The sequence below is a fragment of the Mirounga angustirostris genome, unplaced genomic scaffold, assembly GCF_029215605.1.
Source record: "Mirounga angustirostris isolate CCGP_5_RB_7025 unplaced genomic scaffold, mMirAng1.0.hap1 SCAF_4, whole genome shotgun sequence".
NCBI classification, from domain to species: Eukaryota; Metazoa; Chordata; class Mammalia; order Carnivora; family Phocidae; genus Mirounga; species Mirounga angustirostris.
In genome coordinates, this window is record NW_026991712.1 from 37,864,888 (window position 1) to 37,886,492 (window position 21,605).

Here is a 21,605-nt window from a genome sequence, read left to right on the forward strand (position 1 = left end):
AGATCACACAGTGAATGTGACTGTTGTCCCCTAGCTCCATCCACTCTGTTTTCTGCCCAAGAAGTTGACCTGTATGGGCTACAATAACAAGTTCTGTTACCCTCTAGCCTCTAGTTGGGTTTGGCTCAAACATCTTTCTTTATAACAAGAGCAAACTGTGCAGCTAATTTTGTATCATTCTTATGAGCCAGTATTTGCTTTCTTGGTTTTTTTCCTATTGTGCTATTGTCGACCATTCAAGGCCCTTTATTAAAATGTGCCCTTCCTTGTCTAGCTTCTTCCTTTTTCTTTTTTTTTTTTTTTAAGATTTATTTATTTATTTGAGAGAGAGAGAGAGACAGGGAGCATGTGATCATGAGTAGCAGGGGCACAGGGAGAGGGAGAGAGAATCTCCAGCAGACCATGCTGAGCGCGGAGTCTGCAGCGGGGTTTGATCTCACGACCCTGAGATCAAGACCTGAGCTGAAACCAAGAGTTGGGCACTTAACTGACTGTGCCACCCAATCATCCCCCTGGCCTAGCTTCTTTTTTTTTGTTTGTTTCCCATTGTCTTTTATTTATTTATTTTTTAAATTTTATTTATTTATTATTAATATGTTATTAATATGTTATGTTAATCACCATACATTACATCATTAGTTTTTGATGTAGTGTTCCATGATTCATTGTTTGCGTATAACACCCAGTGCTCCATGCAGTACATGCCCTCTTTACTACCCATCACCAGGCTAACCCATCCTCCCACCCCCCTCCCCTCTAGAACCGTCAGTTTGTTTCTCAGAGTCCATAGTCTCTCATGGTTCGTCTCCCCTGGCCTAGCTTCTTAACTGACCCCTTGCTACCTCCTTTCTTTTCCTCTATAAATTCTGAAATAATAGACTTGTAGTTTCTTATCGACGTGGATGGAACTAGAGGGTCTTATGCTAAGCGAAATAAGTCAATCAGAGAAAGACATGTATCATATGATCTCACTGATATGAGGAGTTCTTAATCTCAGGAAACAAACAGAGCTTTTTCAATCCTCTGTGCCTTTTCTCACACTCTTTCCCCCATCCCAACCTAGTTTAAAACCCCCCTTCACAAACAGTCTCCTTCTTACTCTTTGTCTAATTGTTTCTAAATCAAATTAGGTACTCCTTCAGGAAGCCTTCTTCTCATCCTTGTTTAGGCTAGTTGTCATTCCTTGGTGTTCCCATAAGTGCATATCATCTGTTGGTATCCAGTGCTTAATATATGTGTATTAGATAGAATAATTGTCTTGAGTCTCATTAGACTCAATTGAGTCTTATTTTGCTAGATGCCTAGAAGCCATTCTGTCTTTTAAAGGAGTTTTGCACATGTCTTACATATTATGAATTGAATTATGACTCTCAGAGGACAGTCTTATTACCAAGTTTTAGTGAACACAGCTATAGCTTACCTGTATAGATTATACCGTGTTGATTTCTAGACCCTGAAAAAGAAACAGTTTAAAAAAAAGAAATTCATGCTGAATTGTTATAGTGGTTTATTCTCCGTGGCACAACATAAACAATTGCTTAAATTTGAAAGAATCATAGAGTGAAAGGATCCTTTGAAATTGTTAGTTAACTCATAGTAGTTTTTAAAGAATGAGGAAATTGAAACCCCAAAGATATTAAAGGACACAGTTCAAGTTCAGCCTAGTGGCACTAAAAGTTGCTGATGGGCAGCCTCCAACCTAAAGTCAACTCCTACCCCAGGATGTCCTTCTCTGAGCATGTGAGGTTGACTGAGATCTGCCATTATTTGAATTGACCCCTGGGTCACTTCTACCTTGTTGTCCCTCCCATTTACAGTAGTCAAATACTTTCTCTTCATACTTTAAGATCTATATCAAACTGTGTTATAGTGTTTGCTTTAACCTTTAAACAATTGAGAAAACTCAAGAGAATAAGGGAAAGCTATTGTATTTACACTATTTTTGCTTTTCCATTGTTCTTTCTCCTAATGTTTCACAGTCCCTTCTTTATTATTTCCTTTCTGTCTAGAGGACTTCCTGTAAGCCATTTTTTAAAGGTAGGTCTGTAGTAACAAATTCTTAGTTTTCCTTCATCTGAGAATGTCTGGACTTCCTCTTCTTTCCTGAAGGAAATATATATATATATATATTTTTTTTTTTTAAGATTTTATTTATTTATTTGACAGAGAGAGGGCACAAGTAGGGGAGCGGGAGAGGGAGAAGCAGGCTTCCCGCTGAGCAGGGAGCCCGATGTGGGGCTCGATCCCAGGACCCCGGGATCACAATCTGAGCCGAAGGCAGCCGCTTAACGACTGAGCCACCCAGGCGCCCCTGAAGGAAATATTTTTATGTTCTGTTGATCTTTATTAAAATAAGTGTCTATTGATGTATAATTATGAAAATTACATTTTGAAACTGTATTGCTGCCTCAAAAGGTTATCTATCTCAATTATGCTTGTAACCTGTCCCTCTACTTTCTCTCACACTTCCCCAGACCCCCTCAATAAAAAAGTCATTGAAGGGGCGCTGGGTGGCTCAGTTGGCTGAACATCTGACTCTTGATTGCAGCTCAGGTGATGATCTCAGGATGGTGAGATTGAGCCCCACATCGGGCTCCACACTGGGTGTGGAGCCTACTTAAGATTCTCTCTCTCCCTCTGCCTCTCCCCCTGCTGCCTCACGTGCTCGCTTGCTCTCACTCAAAAAAAAGTCATTGAAAACTCTGGTCTATTCTGGTGGTTTCCCTTCTGTTTATCGGAATTGTAGCAAACTCAGATATTTTACCTAGATCAGGATGATACAAAAAAAGTTAAAAGTTTTATTAATAGTATAGAAATGAGACAATATATTCTCTTTTTTTTTAGTGTTTCTTTGGTCTATTTTAATATGTCAATTATTTAGGAAAGATTAAATTTAAATTATTTAAAAATGAGTTTTTGGTAACAGTATTTTTAATAAAAACATTTCTTTTGAGAAAATATATACATTAACCCCAATACAAAATTTTAATAGGAAATCTGAGTCTCATTCTGCATATGTGCACATGTGAATTTATACACTTGTACTTTGCAATAGCAGAAATACACTTATGCAGGATGCAAAATGTATACCAGGGAAATAAGAGCCCAGGATATATATATTTTAAGTGCAAACTCAATAAATTAGTTAAAATTTTATTACTTAGTAGTGTGCGACCAGGTTACAAATTATGTGGCAGTTGTAGCAAAAGTGGCAGGAAGGAACTTTGCACTCAACAGAGACAATATATTCTGAAAGTATTTTTCTTTTATTGCTGTTATTTCTCCATTGGAGATGACTATATTATTCAAAACATAATAAAGTAAAAAATATGTAAAAAGTAACAAAGTAGTTGCCCTCCTTTTGACCACTGTCAGTTTATTAAGATTAATTAAAATTTGTATGTATCACCAGAGTAATTTTATTTTTACATGTAATATAATCACCAGTCTCTTACTTTTTATGAGAGTTTTTAATTAATTTTTAATTTTTTAAAGTTTTTATTTAAATTCCATTTAGTTAACATACAGTATAATATTAGTTTCAGGTGTACAATATTCAGCACTTCCACACAACACCCGGTGCTCATCTCAACAAGTGCACTCCTTAATCCCCATCACCCACCTCCCCTCTGGTAACTGAAAATCACCACTCTTTTAAAAATTTTTTTCTTATCTTTTTCACTGTCTAATCTATACTTCCTTTGGACAGTTATATTTTTAAGGGAAATGTAGTTTTATTTACAGGATTACATTTTTTTTTTAAATATTTTATTTTTTTAAAGATTTTGTTTATTTATTTGACAGAGAGAGACACAGCGAGAAAGGGAACACAAGCAAGGGGGAGTGGGAGAGGGAGAAGCAGGCTCCCACTGAGCAGGGAGCCTGATGCGGGGCTCGATCCCAGGACCCTGGGATCATGACCTGAGCTGAAGTCAGATGCTTAACGACTGAGCCACCCACGCGCCCCAGGATTGCATTTTTTGTGCGTGCTTTAATGGTTTTCTAAAATCAAGTAAACCTAAAAATAAAATTTCAATTTCTAAAGCAGCTGAAATATTCTCTTTTCTTAATGTATACATTTAATTCTGGTTGAAAGAACAGTCATTGAAGTCTGTGATCCTGGTTAGCATTTATGCGTTGTTTTAACATATTTTAGGCATAATTTAGAGAAATCTTTTGAATTTATGCCATTGAATTTTACTTTTCCAGCATCCTTTTATCAAGAATGCAAAGCCTGTATCAATTTTAAGAGACCTGATCACAGAAGCTATGGAGATCAAAGCTAAAAGACATGAAGAGCAGCAGCGAGAATTGGAAGAGGAGGAAGAAAATTCGGTTCGTAAATACCCTCAAAAAGTCGATTTTTTTTTCTTCTAAGTCATTTTTAATAACTAACATAATTACGCATCACATTTTATGATGTCTAATGCTTCTCTTCTTCCCTAATGATGTTTTCCTTGTTTTAAGTTACACATTTTTTTCTGGTTTAAGATCCAGAGATGAATACCTCTTGGTATTCAGATAGTTATAAAGTCTGAAAACACAAATATTTTTTTACTGATTAAAAATGTCATTGATAACACTATATTTTCCAATAGAAGTTTGTTTTAATCTTATAGTTATACAAATAGTATTATTTTGCTAATTTACATTTAGTTTTAATTTCAGAGACTGGTTATCCAGTTGGGATTTCTTTTGAAATTCTTTTACCCTTTTCACCAATTATTAAACCTTGTGTCGTAAGGTATCCCAGGACAAGGACAAGTGTACATCTTTGCAGAGCTGATTTTGGATCAATTTTTTTAGATATGCAATTATATCAGTTAATCATTTAGCAGTGACTGTGGACTGCCTGTTGAGACAGATGTTTTAAACTTATTTTCTAGATGTAAGATTTTTACTAATGAATCCACCATTCAGAATTTTAAATAACGTCTTTATAAAGATGGTTTTATTTGTAGCTTTGGGATTGTGTATTAATTCTGTCAAGTTCAATAAATGATATGGAATGAGGTAAAGGCCTTGGTTCTTGCTTTCAAAGGGCTTTATAGTTCCCACCCTATAGTTCCTGCGTGTTGATAGATACAGTCATTGATTTCTCTCCAGTTAACATTTGTAAATGTTAAATTTTTTTCTAGATTTTTTTTTGTAGTTTTAAAAGCACTACATTTTATCTTTTTAAAAAAAGTAAGATTGGTCATGTATATATGTTATTATCCCATTTTGCAGATGAGTGAATTTAGGTTAGGAGAGAAGTGACTTACCAAAGTTCACAAAACTAACGAGGAACCAAGAAGAAAAGTACATCTTTTACTTGTAAGCTCCCATATTTGTTCATTAATACTTTATGCTCACTTTTCAGTCAAATCTTACCAGTACTTCTGAAATAAACAACATTGGCTTATCCGAGTTACATAATTTCTGATAAGTTTATATTCACAAAAATATCTAGTTTTTGCCCTTCTGTGGTGGTACCCATCTGCCTTGCTTTCACCTTATGCAAGCTTCATATGAGTGCTGGGCTGGTAAACTGCCTTCAATTAGCTGTCATTGGACACGTGATTGTTTTGCTTTATTCTGTCTTCCCCACTTAATTATAGGCCAGTTTCCATTTTTTTTCTTTTTATTAACATATAATGTATTATTTGTTTCAGGGGTACAGGTCTGTGATTCATCAGTCCTACACAATTCACAGCGCTCACCATAGCACATACCCTCCCCAATGTCCATCACCCAGCCACCCCATCCTTCCCAGTCCCCTCCATCCCAGCAACCCTCAGTTTGTTTCCTGAGATTAAGAGTCTCTTACGGTTTGTCTCCCTCTCTGGTGCCAGTTTCAAGTTTTGATGGATAAAGAACCATTGATTACTCCAGAGTTTACTGACTTTTTACTAGTCTTAAGACCTTGCTGTAGTCACTTTGGTGATTTTCTGCCACTTCAGTGATCTCTTTCTTCACTATTTTCCTCTCCTCTGCTGAGCTCCAGCCACATTGATCTTCTTTCAAATTTTTTATTTTTAATGTGCCAAAAAACTTTCCTCCCTCTGCTTGGAACACTTCTTCCTGAGTACCAGAGTCACTTGGTTCTTCTCATCTTTTGAGCCTCAGCTTTAAATATCACGTGCTCCAAAACTTAGCAGCTTAAAGCAATACACATTTATTAACTCAGGATATCTGTAGATCAGTTATTTCGGAAGTGGCTTGGTTGGATGATTTTCACGGTTTCTCCAGAGGTTGCAGTCTAAGTGCTGGTGAGAGCTCTGGTCATCTTGAAGGCTTGACAAGGGCTGGAGTTCTAAGACAGCTCACTCATACGGCTGTTGGTGCGCTGCTTCCATTCCTTGCCGTGTGGGACTCTCCCTGGGGCCACTTAAGAGTCTTCACAGCATGGCAGCTGGCTTCTCTTAGAGTAAGTGATCCAAGAGGAACTCTCAATGCTTTTTATGACATAGTCTCAGGAGTTACACACTGTCCCTTCTGCCACATTCAATTTGTTAAAAGAAGTTACTGGTCATAGAAAATGGTGGAGTGGGGAGCTCCAAGAATCTGTGTCTCCGCAGATTTACGGGCCTGCCATCCCCCGTTTTCTGGCTCGGCAGCAGCTGTGGGAACAGCAGCAGAGAGAGGTGGTAGGGGAGAGCGGTAGGAACCTTGTTCTCAAAAAATTGTGGTTTCGCATTTTGTCCTGTCTGGTGGATCCCTGAGGGACCAGCACAGAGGCTTGCCTTTGTTTTGGGCCCCTTGAGCTAGAGCAGCTTCCTGGATGTGTCTGTCAAAAACATCTAAACTTACGAGTGCTAATAAACAAGTTTAGCACAGTGCAGGGTGTAAGATCAACACACAGAAATCAGTGATGTTTTCATCAGAATACATTTTTTAAATTTTATTATGTTATGTTAATCATCATACATTACATCATTAGTTTTAGCAAGCAGGTGAAAGACTTGTAGAGTGAAAAGTACAAAACATTGCCGAAGGAACTCAGAGAGTACCTACATCAGTGGAAGGACATCCTCTATGAATGGATTGGAAGACTTAATAATGTTAAGGTAACAATATTCTCCGAAGTGATTCACAGATTAATCCAATCCCTATCAAAATATCTGGGTTTTTTTGCAAAACAGAAAAGCCAACCTCAAATTCAAATGGATCAAGGGGACTCCCAAATGGCTAAAACAATATTGAAAAAGAAGAACAAAGTTGATATACTCACCTCCCAGTTTCAAAACTTAACATAAGGCTGTAGTAATCAAATGTGGTACTGCATAAGAATAGACATACAGACCGATGGAATAGAATTGAGAGTCCAGAAATAAACCCATACATCTATGGCCAATTGATTTCAACAAAGGTATGGAGTCTCTTTGGTGAAAAAACAGATGGCACTGGGACAGCTGGATAGCCACATGTAAAAGAGTGAACTTGGACCCCTACCTCTCATCATATACAAAGGCCTTTTAATATAAGGCCTAATTGGATGGATCAACAAACTGAATATAATGTTAAAACACTTAGGAGAAAACAGAAGTAATCTTCCTGACTTTGGATTTGGCAATGGGTTCTTAGAAGACCAAAGCATGAGTAATAAAAGAAAAAATAGAAAAAATTTATCAAAATTTAATAAAACTCTGTACATCAAAGCATATTATCAAGAATTGAAAAGATATCCTATGAAATGGAAGAAAATATTTACAGATTATATATCTGGTAAGGGTCTAGTATCCAAAACATGTAAAGAACTCTGGCAACTCAACAACAGAAATATCTAATTGAAAAATAAGGAAAGGATTTAAGTAGACACTTCTCCAAAGGTATACAAATGGCCAACAAGCACATGAAATGAGGCTCAGCAACATTAGTCATTAGGGAAATGGAAATCAAATCCACAACGAGATACTACTTCACACCTACTAGGTGTGCTATGATTAAACAAACAAAACCAGGAAATAACAAGTGTTGATAAGGATATGGAGAAACTGGAGCCCTCATACATTGCTGATGGGAATGTAAAATGGTACAGCTGTCATGGAAAACAGTTTGGTAGTTCCTTAAAATGTTAAACAGAATTACCATATGATCTAGCCATTCTACTTCTAAGTATATACCCAGAAGAATTGAAAACAGTACTTAAATACTTATACATGAATGTTCCTAGCACTATTCACAGTAGACAAAAGTAGATAAATTGTGGCATGTACATACAATGGAATATTATTGAACCATAAAAATAAATAAAATAGTGATACATGATACAATGTGTAAACCTTGTATAATGAAGTGAAAGAAGCCAGACATAAAAAGTCATATTGTATAGTATGAATTAACTGAAATAGGTAAATCCTCAGTGACAAAAATCAGATTGGTGCTTGCCAAAGACTGGAGATGGGGAGTGACTGCTTGATGAGTGAACTATTTTCTTCTGGGGTGATGAAAATATTTTGATGCTAGATCGAGGTGATGGTTATATAACATTGTGCATGTACTAAGTGTCACTGTACACTTAAAAATAATTTTATGTTACTTGAAGTTCATTTCAATTAAAAAATAAAAAATCACATAGTTTGCCTCACACTTAAGCAGAGGAGAAGTAGACTCTACCTTTTCAGGGAAGATTTCAAAGAATTTATAGACGTGTTTTAAAACTAACAAGAACTGTCCTATTGCTGCAAATTATTTACATTCCTTGCCCATGCATGGAATGGGTATGTTCACTACCTCTTAAGAACTGTCTCTTCTTCACTCTTAAGTATTATCCCTTTACATTATCAGCTCTCAGTCTGGAATTTTGTCTTCTTTTTTTTTTTTTTTTTTAAAGATTTTATTTGACAGAGAGAGACACAGCGAGAGAGGGAACACAAGCAGGGGGAGCGGGAGGGAGAGAAGCAGGCTCCCCGCTGAGCAGGGAGCCCGATGCGGGTCTCGATCCCAGGACCCTGGGACCATGACCTGAACCGAAGGCAGACGCTTAACGACTGAGCCACCCAGGCGCCCCTGGAATTTCGTTTTCTAAATCACATTCGAAAAGAGATGAGAATCCTTTAGTCTAGTGAAGACTTGTAAACTAAAGATTAGTTACCTGCCCCCCACATACCTAGTATACAGTGGTGGGTCAGGCGTAAGATTATCATCATAGATAGTTCTGTTCAAAAAGAATGAAGACAGGAGGCACATTAATTAGTAGTCCATGGCAATTTTGGAATGCCGCCAAGAAAGTGTTAGAAGTTCCTTGATTATTTCAGTTCTATTCTTGCCCTATTTCTCTACGACCCTTTGCTATGCACTCTGAGTTCTTGATTCTACTCTGTCATTCTTCCTTTTTCATGGAAGCTATTCTGTGTTTTAATCTAAATCATTTTCTCAGCCTGCTTCCTACCTGTAAGGGTTCAGTGTCCTCTTTTCATTTTATGCTGTCTCTGTCCTACTGAGACCATGCTATGGTGTTTCTGCCAAAAAAACTGTGGGTGTCCTATAAATCTTATTGTGGTTCACTCCATTAGAACAGGCGACACTCATACATTTTGTTGAAATAATTGCTCCTTTACCTTGGGCTCCTGCTAAGATGGCTATGGGGCAATGCCTTTAAGCTTCTTAAAAACCCTGTTACCTATCTTGGCTCTTTCTGAAGTCTTAGCAAAGGACTTTACAGTCACCTCTGCAGCTTGATTTTTAAACACTGTTTTCTGAATGTGCTTTGGATTTGATGTTTGCTTAGAAGCTTTTTCATAATTGTAGCATTGTTTGCTGTCTGAGAGGCTAGGAATTTATAAAACCAGCAAGTCCTGATTTCTTTTTTGTTTAATTATTCTTTCTTAAGCTTTTCTCCTTTTGCATTTTGTTATAAGCAGCAGGAGGAAACCAGGCATCACCTTAAACACTCTGCCTGGAAATCTCCTTAGCTGGACTACCCAATACATTTTTTACTTCCCTGGTTACTATACACAATGTCCTAAATTTTCAGCCACAGCATAATAAGAATATCCTTTTTTCTAGCATCCTGTGTACTTCTTAAACTCTAATTAGCCAATGATTTTTAAAAGGCTAGTTTTAAGTTAGCTGGTGTGGTTTATTGAAATATTATACAGGCACTTGAATGACTGTTTAAATATTTATACAGTAAAAGAGTTAGTGCTTATTGTTTTTAAGTAAGAGAACAAGGCAAACATTCCACATGTGGTATGTTGGATGATTACTTAAAAGCAGAATGGATGGTGCTAATAAGTTGAATTTATGAGATAAGGCACCAAATGCACCATTGACAAGCAGTTATTTTTAAAGTAGATTAAAAGATTGGTAAAGAGTTTCCAAGAGTCGCTTTGTCACTGGAGTTTAGGCATTTCCCATGCAGATCACAATGTTAAGTAAAATACAAAGAGTTGAACAGTTGTAGAAGAATGTTACATTAAGTGGAATGTTGAGTAAAAAAGTGGGATACTTCTTGATGTTACATGCGTGTGTGTGTGTGTGTATATATGCACACATATATTGTATGCATGTATCAGGCCCTTTATTTTAACTTCCATCTTAAGAAAGTTGTTTGATTTTGTATTAGTTTAGTAATGACTCAAAGAAAAAGATTTTGCCTATTAATGGCCTGAGACTATGTCTTAGAGGTTGTTTTTGGAAAAGAAATGGGGACTTTCTGGTGATTTCTTTATGGTTCGAACTCTAAGCTTCTCAGGCTGTGGTCCTTAATGTCTTGAGGTGGCATATCACCTTTAAATGACTCACTGAAGCAGTAATTCTCAGCATGGGTGTGGGGAGAAATGCAGGGGTGCTTTGAAAAATTCACTCCCCTATGGATGATGATGTAGCCTCCATATGAGCATTTCTCAGAACCTTCCTCCTTCTCCTTGCCCCTGTTTAATAAGGGAACTTCAAATCGGTCTACCTGGTGAGAACCTTGTGAACAAGGTAGAGAATAGAACAGCAGAATCAGCTTCAGTCAGTCCCAAGCCTGTCATGTACATAGTTGGTTAAATGGGGTGGGTAGAATTGATCTCAGAGCGGGACAAACTTGAAATTAAGTCCTCATTGTGTTCCCATATAACTGTGTCTTTGGGCAAGTTGTTAACCTGTCCACTTCACTTTCACCATTTGTAAAAAGGGAATTAATGATAGACCACACTTCATAGAGTTCCTGTGGGAATATAATTTTTAAAAATATATCTAAGCACTTTAAAACAGTGATATATTTAAACAGTGATATATTTAGAACAGTAATATATTTAAAAATATATCTAAGCACTTAGAACATAGTATGCTCAATAAAGTTTAGCTTTCATATTTATTTATTTATTTATTTATTTATTTATTTATTTATTTATTTATTTATTTGAAAGAGAGACAGCAACAGAGAGCACAGGCAAGGAGGAGGAGAAGCAGGTTCCTCACTGAGCAAGGAGCCCAATGCGGGACTCGATCCCAGGACCCTGGGATCACGACCTGAGTTGAAGGCAGATGCCCAACTGACTGAGCCACCCAGGTGCCCCAGCTTTCATATTTATTAATGCTACTACTTGTACCAGCAGTATTGCTATTAATTCTAAGATTTTGGCCAGGTATTTTTTGTTTTTGTTATTGTTTGGTTTGTTTCGTTTTTGGTTCCTTTGGTAGCTGTTGCTGCTGCTAGTTTTGCTACTCAAAGGGCCACCAACATGATGTCGCTGATCAGATCTCAACCAATATTTATATTCACAATTTCTTTTTAAGTATTTTAAGACATTTTAAGTGGCCACATGTGTTTGGAAGAATTGGCAGAGATTTTTGGAAACCTGCTTTAAGCTTTTAAAAAATATATTTGAGGAAAAAGAGTAAAGAAAATTTTTTCTCATTCCTTTACTTCCTGAAAGTAAATTAGATTTAGTAAGAAACATTTATATTTGAGATAAAATTATTGATCAAAATTAAAATTCTTTAAAAGAATTGATTACTGGGACACCTGGGTGGCTCAGTCATTAAGCGTCTGCCTTCGGCTCAGGTCATGATCCCAGGGTCCTGGGATCGAGCCCCGCATCGGGCTCCCTGCTCCGTGGGAAGCCTGCTTCTCCCTCTCCCACTCCCCCTGCTTGTGTTCCCTCTCTCAATGTGTCTCTCTCTGTCAAATAAATAAATAAAATTTAAAAAAAAAAGAATTGATTACTTGCTATTTCTCATTTTCCCCATACAGTTAAATCACAATTTAAAAAAAAAAAACTCAGTGTTTACATAGTTATGACTATATAAATACTGTTTGCAGAGAAACATTGTAATATATTTTGGTTACATGGTCTTTCTTTCTGTGATTTCTAGAACTAATGATTGTCTCAGTTTTTGTTACTGTTGTTTTTTGTTGTTAATTTTTCTATGGACCATCACTGATTTTTCTCCAGTGCTTGAGCAGTTGTCACTCTAAGACCTCCCTTCAACATCATCCCATGAATTGCCTTTTGTTCTGTTCTGTAATGGATCCTCTCTTCCCTCTATCTTGTGTTTCTTGTTTTACTTCCTTATTCTGATGGGCCCCATCTCCCAGGAGCTTCCAGATATTAGCAGGTTTCTCCCGCCCCCCCCACCCCCCGCCCTGGACCTTGTTTATTTGACCGTGTCTTTATTCTACCTTTACCCTTGAGAGATTGAGTATAAAATTCTGGGTATAAAATTCTGGATTGGAAATAACGTTCCCTTAAAATTTTGAAGGCTTTGTTCTGTTTTCTAACTCAGCAGAAGACAGATGACAGTCTGATACCTCATCTTTTGAATGTTTTATGGAAGATTTTTCAATCTTCACTTTTCTGTTATTTAAAACTTTCATGATAATGTGCCTTGTAGAATTTTTTTCATTCATTGTGTGGAGTGTCTTTTGGCCCTTTCAGTTTGGAAATACCATTAAGTGCTGTGTAATTTTATGTTTGTCTTTTCATGGTACTTTTATCTCTTCTTTTCTCTCTGCTCTTGCTTATTCTCTCTCTCTCTGGCACTCCTTTTATTTGGTTATTGGACTTCTTAGATTTATCATTCAATGGTTTTTTTCTGGTTTTTTCTCTTTTTGTTTTTTCTTGGAGGTCTTATCAAGTTTATCTTCTAAACCTTCTTTTTTTTTTTCCCATGTGAACTATATAATTTCCAACATGTCCTCCTCTTCCTCATTGTTATTATATTATCACTTTGAATTTTCTTTTGCTTCCTACCTTGTCTCTGTTTCCTTTGTTTTCATCTCTGACTTTTCACTTTATGGACTTTCTTCAAAGGTCTAGTGATTGTATTATAAGCACTAAAATTGCCTATTGGACATTCTATATGTAAGAGTAGAACTAGTTGACTTGCAAACCTTACTGTAAAAGATGTTAGGATCCACTGCTCTGAGGCCTGAATTTGCTTGCTTCTTGTGACTTCTCTCCTTAAAAGCTTAAGTTTTAGATTTCTTTGGTTTGGTGAGTTAGCTGCTACTTACAGATTTATCTGCTTTCTAGCTTCCAAATTTTTGGACATCTCCTGTTCGCTGTTTTCTCCTCTCTCAATGTCTCTGTCTTTATGAGTTTTCCCTTTTCTATGCCTGTATAATTTTGGAAGAGTTTTGGGAGGGATAGGCTTAAACCCACATGCTCAATCCTCCATTTTAGTGGAAACTCTTACCATTTGTCATTTCTTGGGTGTTCTGAAATCATAATTTGAAATATTGAGTTTTAATATGGTATTTAATATAGATAAATAAATCTGTAAAACTTCATATATTATAATGATTATAAACTTGAGTGGTCCCTGGGTGGCTCAGTCATTAAGTGTCTGCCTTCGGCTTAGGTCATGATCTCAGGGTCCTGGGATCAAGCCCAATATTGGGCTTCCTGCTCAGCCACTCCCCCTGCTTGTGTTCCCTCTCTTGCTGTCTCTCTCTCTGTCAAATAAATAAATAAAATCTTAAAAAAAAAAAATGAAACGAAACTCCTTGAATACTCATAAATTAGCACAATTCAAAGAAAAATTATAGTCTGTTCTGTTCTGGTTTATTCTGGACAGTTTGTAATAGTGACCTAAGAAGGGAAGGGACGCTTCTAAAAGGTAACATTACACAAAATCAGGGCAATTTAAGGCAAATTAGTAGTTGGTAAGAATAGAAGTAAACGGGTATGTCTCTTTTTTTTGAACCACTGTGTCTGTTACAACTAATTTTCTTTTTATTTATTTATTTTATTTTTAAAGATTTTTATTTATTTATTAGAGAGAGAGAGAGAATGAGAGAGAGAGCATGAGAGGGGGGAGGGTCAGAGGGAGAAGCAGGCTCCCTGCCGAGCAGGGAGCCCAATGCGGGACTTGATCCCAGGACTCCAGGATCATGACCTGAGCCGAAGGCAGTCGCTTAACCAGCTGAGGCACCCAGGCGCCCTACAACTAATTTTCTTTAGATGGTGGACTAAAGAAAGGTACACTCTTGGACCCTCCAGCCCCCAGCATTTGAGAATAATTATAGAATAATGAATCATTATCTGATTGATGCTACATTTGTCTTAACATTTATATCTGTGATGTCAAGGTTGTTTGCTTTGTAACCTCTCCTTATTTTCATTTGTAACTCATCTTGATTACCTTTGGCTCGTGAAACTTGCTGATTTTTTTTTTTTTTTAATTTGCTCCAATTTGGGAGATTCATTTGGCCAGTATCTGCTAGTTATAGTTCTGGAGACTGGTTACCTTTTAGGATATGCCAGGAGTTTTTGGATGGATATTTTGATATCCTAGTTGTTTTCATTGATGTTTTTCCCCATTTTTTTTTCTTCCTTTTTGATGATTTCAAAGATGAATGTTTTTTTTTATTTTTCAGCATGGAGTGAGCTTTGTACTGCCAAGTTTTATTTCTGCATTTATTTTTTTCCTGGAGGACTGTATTGTTTGACAGCCTTTATGGTAGCTATCTTTAGCCCTGACCCTGGATTGGTCCTTATCCAGTGAATGGGCTAATAGGACACAGAGCTATGTTGGCCCTGGACCATTGGAAAATTTTATAAAGCTAAATTTTGAGATAATGAAGACTGAATTCTTTTCCTGATTCTAAAAACCTAGAGCTGTGAAATTCACCATATTGAGTTGCTACATTATAAGAGACATTTATATTTGATATTCAGTATTAATACTTAAGCTTATTGTGGATCCTGCTTTTTCCATTCTCAGTGAGTGTAATTTCCTGAGAATTTATGAGTTATACCCGTATCACTTATAATTCTTCCAAATTTAATTTTCTTCTACATAGTTCAGCTTACTACAGATGGAGAAAAATTTGTGGCCTAAAATTAAATAGATATTTCCATCAACTCTCAGTGTGACTTTTGAAAAGGAAACAGTTTATGATAACCATTTCAAGATATGTTGTTTTTAAAAATTTTAGTTCTGTACACCTGTGTCCTGGGTAACTCTTATAAACAACCCTCCTTAAATATTTTTTTTATTCCAGAAAGTATGGGACATGAGTGGAAAATAGTGCCTTATGAATTTGATTTTTATACCTATTATAGAAAAAGCTAGTCTGATGAGAAGACATCCTGACAAATTGACATGTTTTGATAGGTGTTGAGGTAATTGTACAGATTTAAAAAATTAAACAAATTGCAAACAGAGATTTCTACAGCAGTTTAATCCCAATATCAAGTTTTTGTGTTAGTTTTAGCATTGCTAAACATGACAAAGATTTTTTTTTTTGGCATTTCTGAGCGTGTGATATAAATTTGGTGCTGAGATGGGTCAACTGTATAACATAGTAAGAAAGAATTTGTTTCCTAGATGTTAGTGGAAGATATTCCCAAATCTGTAGTGTAAGATAATTAAATAACATAACTATATTTGTTCATATTTACTGTAAATACTTAAATTGCCTATAGAAAGTCCACTTTTTAAAGTGCATCTGCTTATAGAGTTGCTCTTTCTATTTAGTAGAACTTTAAAAATACAATATTTTGTTGTCACCAAGGAGCATGAATAGCAGAGTATAAAGCAAAGGTATGTGGATTGTTTCTGCCATATAAATTAAGAAATCTTATCCAGTAAAAGATGCCATTTTAAAAATAGGACGGGCTTCTGTGCTTTCTTTTTTTTAAAGCATATACATATTGAAGTTTGCTAAATATATATTTCTTGTTATGTCACAATATCACAAATACATTCTGTCAACATGACTTATTACTGTTGATGTTACCTATGATCACCTGGCTGAGGTAGTGTTTATCAGGTTTCCTCACAATAATATTATTCTATTCCCCTTTCCACACTTCACACTTTGGAAAGAAATCATACTATACAGCCCACACTTAAGGAGTGGAGAGTTATGCCCCTTCTGTTTAAGGGCAGAGTGTCTATATAAATTATACAGAATTTTTCTACACAGGAGATTTGTCTGTTCTTCCCATTTATTCAGTCATTTATGTCAGTATTAATTCATGGTTATTTAATTTACACTTTGCATTTGAATTTAATACTTCTTTATTTATTTTGTTACTCAAAGTGTTCTAGCTTTGACCATTGGGAGACCTCTAATTGGCACCTTTGTCTCTTTGACATACCCCCATCATTGCGGGGTTTTTAGGGTTTTTGTTTTTAGTATTTCTTACTCTCTGACACTGTAAGATACTTATATATCTTGTGTATTTCCTGCCACAATCCTAGAATTGTAGGAGTCTAGTTCCTTTAATTAGAGCCTGGCATTCAAACCCAAGAGCTGGACTTGGTGTGCTTATTGCTACTGTGGGATGTTATAGACCCTCTCAGCTGACAGAGCAAATGGGTTTATACTAACTTGTGTATAAACACATACCCATAAACTGTACATCTATGTGTGTATGTATGTGTATATATCTGTATCTGTCTACATATCTCCATCTGTATCAATATGAAGCTGAACATGAGTTCATACTGATATCACTGGCTCTAACCCATTACCACAGGGATCATTCTATGTGCCTCCCCTTGCTTGTTTATAATCTCCCACAGCAATCGTGAGAAATCTGGCTCCCATCATCTACTACTCCTTTGCTAAATACTTCAATTCCTGTATACATGTATAGTGGTTTCAGAATTGTTAATCCATAGCCCCATGGGAAACAACTTTATCAACTAGAACACAGTTCTTCTGTACAGTTGTTTTTATTTTTAGTCTTACAGACTTGACTCACTTCCAAGGTTACTCAGTTTATTAGTACCTTTTCTACTTACCTCCTTCAGTGAAGTTCTTTTATACATTTGTAATACAATTAGATTTGTGTGTGTATGTGTATGTCACACTCTGCATCCCATTCTGGGATTTCCTGACCTCTTAAGTGATTTTTAAAAATTTATGTACATTCAAGTTCAGTCTTTATGGTGTAAATTTCTATGGGTTTTGACAAATGTGTGGTGGTACATATATACTATTGCAGTGTCATACAGAATAGTTTCACCACCCTAAAAAATCCCCGTGCTTCACCTATTCAACTCTTCCTCTACCCCTGAACCTTTTGTAATCACTCATCTGTTAATGATCTATAGTTTTGCCTTTTCCATAATGACATATAGCCTTTTTAGACTGGTTTATCTCACTTAACCAAATGCATTTACAATTCATCCATGTCTTTTTGTTAGCTGATGTTTTCATTGAATAGTATTACATTGTGTGGATGTACCAGTTTGTTTATCCATTCACCTACTGAAGGATATCTTGATTACTTCTAGTTTTTGGCAACTGTGAATAAAGCTGCAGTATACATTTGCATGCTGACTTTTATGTGGATGTAAGTTTTCAGATTAGTTGGGTAAATACCTAGGACCATAATTGCTGAATTTTATGGTATGCTTAATTTTCTAGAAATTGTCAAACTGTCCATTTTGTATTCTCATTGACAATGAATGAGAGTTTATGTTGCTACGCATGTTCACCAGCAATTCATAGGAGTTAGTGTTTTTGCATTTTAGTCATTCTAATAAGTGTTTAATGCTATCTCAGTGTTAATTTGCAATTCCTAATGATAGAAATGTTCAGCATTTTTATATGCTTATTTGCCAATTATATATCTTCTTTGATAAAGTGTCTGTTCGGTACTTTCCCCTGTTTTAAAATTTGTTTTAGGTTGTTTGTTCTTATTGTTGATTTTTAGGAGTTCTTTGTATATTTTGGACACTAGTCTTATACAATATATGTGTTTTGCAAATATTTTCTCCCAGCCTATGGTTTTTCTTTTTATTCTCTTCATTAACAGTGTCTTTCACAGAGGAGATGTTTGTAGTTTTGATATCCCCCATGAGTTTTTTTTTTCATGAATCTTGCTTTTAGTGTTTTATCTATAAACCCACCATTAAACTCCAGGTCACATAGATTTTCTCCTGTGTTTTCTTCCAGAAGTTTTCTGGGTTATATTAAGGATCTGTGATCTATTTCGGGTTAATTTTTGTGAAAGCCATGAGGTCTGTGTCTTGGTCCTTTTTTTGGCATGTGGTTGTCCAGTTGTTCCAGCACCCTTTGTTTAAAAAGATTATCCTTTCTACATTGAGTTGCCTTTCATGTCTTTTCACAGATCAGTTGACTGTATTTTTGTGGGTTTGTTTCAGGGCTCTTTATTCTGTTCCATTGATTTATCAGTGATATATGTGTCTATTATACTGTCTTGATTATAGTAGTTTTATAAAAGTCTTAAAATTGGATACTGTGAGTCCTTCAACTTTATTTTTCTTACTTAGGACTATGTTGGCTGTTTTAGGTCTTTGCCTTTCCATACAGACTTCAGAAACATTTTGTCAACATTTACAAATTAGCTTGCTGGACTTTTACCTGCTGGACTTTTTGTTGGGATTTAATTGAATCTATACACCAAGTTAAGAAGAAATTACATCTTAACAGTATTGGGTCTTTTAATCCACGAACATGGAATGTCTCTCAACTTATTTATAACTTTGATTTCTTTCATCATTGCACACAGATTCTGTACATATTTTGTTAGGTCTAAGTGGTTTTAGATAGGTTTGTTTTTTGTTTTTTTGTGGGTTTTTTTTCGTGCTATTAAAAATGTTTGTTTTTGTATTCCTGGAATAAATCCCATTTGATTACAACATATGATCCTTTTAATGTATTGTTGAATTCAGCATGCTAATATTTTGTTGAGGATTTTCGCATCTGTGTTTATCAGGGATATAGGCCTATAATTTTCTTTTTTTTGTGGTATCCTTGTTTGGTTTTGGTATAAGGTAATGCTGGCCTTGTAAAATGTGTTTGGAAGAGTTCCCCCCTCTTCTGTTTTTTGGAAGAGTTTGAGAAGGATTGGTATTAATTCTTCTTTGAATGTTTTGTAGAATTTACCAGTGAAGGCTTCTGCTCCTGGAATTTTGTTGGTTTTTGATTACTGAATCAATCCCCTTGCCAGTAATTGATCTGTTCAGATTTTCTATTTTTATTTTTCTGTTTCATCATGATACACTTTGGTGTATGTTTCTAGGAATTTATCCATTTCTTCTAGGTTGTTCAGTTTGTTGGTGTATAATTGTTCATAGTAGTTTCTTATGACCCTTTGTATGTCTGTGTTACTAGTTGTAACATCTCCTCTTTCTGATTTGAGTCCTCTCACATTTTCTTAGGGAATCTAACAACAGGGTTGTCAATTTTGTTTATCTTTTTAAAGAACCAGCTCTTAATTTCATTGATTTGTCTATTGTCTTTTTAGTCTCTGTTTCATTTATCCCTGCTCTAATCTTTGTTATTTCCTTTTACGAACTTTGGGCTTCATTTGTTCTTTTTCTAGTTCCTTGAGATATAAAGTTAGGTTGTTTATTTGAGCCTTCTCTTGTTTCTTGAGGTAGATATTTATTGCTATGAACTCCCCTCTCAGAAATGCTTTTGCTGCATCCGATAAATTTTTGCATGTTATTTTTCCATTTTGTTTCAAGGTATTTTTTTTTTTTTTTATTTCTCTCTTAATTTCTTTTTTGACCCACTGGTTATTCAGTAGCATGTTGTTTAATCTCCACATTCTTATAGTTTTCTTTTTATAACTAATTTCTAGTTTCATACATTTGTGATTCAATACCCACGAATCAGGTCGCAGCTTTTCACTCTGTGTCACAACAGACTCCTGCCACCTTGCACACCATGCAACTGCTTTTCTGGGACCATGCAAATGGTGCCGGGTGTGCCGGGAGGCTCTCTTCTGGGGGAGCGGAATGGGTCTGTGTCTTGCTGGGCCCTTTAAGATTTGGACTTTTGAATCCCAGCCACCAGCCAGAGATAAAACAGAACTGTGGTGCAGGCATGCCAGGGGGCACAGACAGGTTGAGGGCAGTGATCTGACGAAAGCCTTGGACACAGGAGAGGAGATTGTTCACTTTTCTGTGGGGGGCCTCCTGAACAGTGGTGGCCATGAGTACCCCTCCCCAGAGACCAGAAGGTGGGGCCTCCCCCCCAACCACGCCCAGCACAGTTGGACTTCAGAGAGAAACAGCACCGGTGGAGTGGTGGAGTTGCTTACACCAACCCCCTCCGCCCCCCCCCCCCCCCGGCGCCTGGCAGGGGCATCTTTGCAAGAGCAGGTCTGACTGTGAGCCAGTCCAGTGGGTCTCTCCCTCAGAAGACCGACACAGGCGCCCTGCCCCATCCTTCCCCCCTACCCCCATGTACCAGGTCTGCTGATCACAGAGTGCTCCAAAGGGTCAGCTTCAGTTCTGGTGGAAATAGGACCAGGCTTTCTTTTATTCTTTTTTTCTTTTTTCTTTATTGCTTACAAGAGACTCATTTTAGATCCAAAGACACCTCCAGATTGAAAGTGAGGGGGTGGAGAACCATCTGTCATGCTAGTGGACATCAAAAGAAAGCCAGAGTACTGATATCAGACAAACCAGATTTTAAATCAAAGACTATAATAAGAGATGAAGAAGGGCACTGTATCGTAATAAAGGGCTCTATCCAACAAGAATAAATATTTATTCCCCAACTTGGGAGCAACCAAATATGTAAATCAATTAATAACAAACTTAAAGAAACTCATTGATAATAATACAATAATAGTAGGGGACTTTAACACCCCACTCACAGCAATGGCCAGATGATCTAAGCAAAAGATCAACAAGAAAACAGTGGTTTTGAATGACACGCTGGACCAGATGGACTTAACACACATATTCAGAGCATTTCATCCTAAAGCAACAGAATGCATGTTCTTTTCGAGTGCACATGGAACATTCTCCAGAATAGATCACATACTGGGTCACAAATCAGGCCCCAACCAGTACAAAAAGATTGAGATCATACTGTGCATATTTTCAGACCACAACGCTATGAAACTTGAAGTCAAGAACAAGAAAAAATTTGGAAAGACCACAAATACGTGGAGGTTAAAGAACGTCCTAGTAAAGAATGAATGGCTTCACCAGGAAATTAAAGAAGAAATGAAAAAAATACATGGAAGCAAATGAAAGTGAAAACATGACAGTCCAAAACCTTTGGGATGCAGCAAAGGCGGTCCTAACAGGGAAGTATATAGCAATACAGGCCTTCCTCAAGAAGCAAGAAAACTCTCCAGTATACAACCTAACCTTACACCCAAAGGACTGGGAAAAGAACAGCGAGTAAAACCTAAAACCAGAGAAGAAGGGAAATAATTAAGATTAGAGCAGAAATAGGGGCACCT

General features: G+C 36.5%; 1 protein-coding gene across 4 annotated transcripts in view; it reads left to right on the forward strand.

Moving 5' to 3' along the window:
• The window catches only part of STK3 (serine/threonine kinase 3), a 271,666-nt gene that overhangs the window by 153,011 nt on the left and 97,050 nt on the right, over positions 1-21,605 (forward strand). For all 4 annotated transcript variants that reach the window (XM_064588079.1, XM_045896164.3, XM_045896166.3 and 1 more), the window contains one exon: positions 4,210-4,335. In XM_064588079.1, the coding sequence (XP_064444149.1) occupies positions 4,210-4,335 (126 nt within the window). The remainder of the gene's footprint in view (positions 1-4,209; positions 4,336-21,605) is intronic.